This window comes from Curcuma longa, unplaced genomic scaffold (assembly GCF_044706935.1).
Source record: "Curcuma longa cultivar G26 ecotype Majalengka, Jawa Barat unplaced genomic scaffold, ITB_CL_G26_1.1 contig_15720, whole genome shotgun sequence".
NCBI classification, from domain to species: domain Eukaryota; kingdom Viridiplantae; phylum Streptophyta; class Magnoliopsida; order Zingiberales; family Zingiberaceae; genus Curcuma; species Curcuma longa.
Window position 1 is genome coordinate 1 of NW_027430174.1, and position 1,532 is coordinate 1,532.

A 1,532-nucleotide genomic window follows, 5' to 3' on the forward strand; every position below is an offset into this window, starting at 1 on the left:
TGCTTGGATTCCAACCCTAAAGAGCAAGAGAGATGGCCATGAAGGAAGGCTTCAGCACAAATCGACCACCATTCTTCGACGGAGCCGACTTCCAATATTGGAGAAGCCGCATGGAGTATTACCTCAAGACCGACATCTCCATGTGGTTCTCGGTCAAGGAAGGCTTCACTCCACCGAGGGACGAAGAAGGTAAGGAACTTGACTCATCAAGGTGGTCCATGGAGCAAACGCGCAAAGGACAAGCCGATGCCAAGGCGGTGGTGACCCTACAATGCGGCATCAACAAAGATCAACTCATCAAGGTTGGTCCATTCACAAGCGCGAAGGATTTGTGGAACAAGCTCATCGAGCTTCACGAGGGGACCCGAGACTCCCGGATTGCGAAGAGAGATCTATTCTTGAACCAACTCCAAAATCTCTCAATGAAGGAGAATGAAACGGTAAGCGAACTACATGGTCGTTTCAAGGAGATTCTCAATGGCTTGCACACCGTCGATGAGAAGGTCGAAAACCGCGACCTTGTAAGGTATGTTCTAAAATCTTTTCCAAGGAATGCTTTGTGGTCATCCATGGTGGATGCCTACAAAGTATCCAAGGATCTTTCAATAGTTAAATTAGATGAATTTTTTTGTGAAATGGAACTTCATGAACTTGCTAACAAAGGTCAAAAAGAGAAAGGTATAGCTCTTGTTGCAGGAGAAAAGAGCAAGGATGGGAAGAAGAAGAAGAAAGACAAGAAGAAGGAGGTTTCTTCATCTTCCGAATCCGAAGACGAGAGTGACTCTTCATCATCAAGCGAGATGGCCAACTTTGTGAGAAGGATGATGAGGAAGAGCCGACGATACAAGGGTAAAGGTAAGACAAATGATAATAATTTTGATACATCTAATGTGACTTGTTATGAGTGTAGCAAGAAAGGACATTACCGGAGCGAGTGTCCCAAGCTCAAGAAGAAGGAGGAGAAGGCCAAGAAGAAGAAGGCATTGAAGGCAACTTGGGATGAGACTTCATCAAGCTCATCGGAGGAGGAGAAGGAAGAAAAGAGCACAAGGAACGTGGCTCTTATGGCGCTAGAACAATCGGACTCCGAAAGCATGGATGAATCAAGCTCAACCGCGGCTTCATCATCTTCGGATGATGAAGAGGTAACCTCTCCCGAATTAGAAAAGTGTTATAAAACCATTGCATGCCTTTCTACCATGCTTAAAAAATCTAAGGTTAAAGTGAAAACTTTAAAATTGGAAGTAGAACAATTGAAAACATCTAAGATTGATGAAATAGATGATTTGCATGTTGAGTTACTTGAGGATGAGAACAAGGCCTTAAAGAGTGAAGTTGAAAAGCTCAAGAGTCTTCTTGGGAAGTTTTCAACTAGCTCTAAAACTTTGGACATGATCCTCAATGCCCAAAGAGCGGTTTACAACAAGGCCGGCATAGGTTATCAACCTAAGGAATCAAGTTTTATTTCATTAATGTCTAGAACTAGCTACCCATCATCACATGTTTATAGGGTTCATGGAATAAAGAAGAGT

At 43.3% G+C, this 1,532-nt stretch overlaps 1 protein-coding gene across 1 annotated transcript; it reads left to right on the forward strand.

Annotated features, from left to right (window-relative positions):
• Positions 1-32: 32 nt before the first annotated feature.
• Positions 33-1,437, forward strand: LOC141816265 (uncharacterized; the record flags this gene model as incomplete). The annotated part of the gene is made up of 2 exons (XM_074704080.1): positions 33-678; positions 1,249-1,437. Coding segments are annotated over exons 1-2 (835 nt in total), but the record flags the coding sequence as incomplete, so codon positions are not given.
• Between the last annotated feature and the right edge of the window lie 95 nt (positions 1,438-1,532).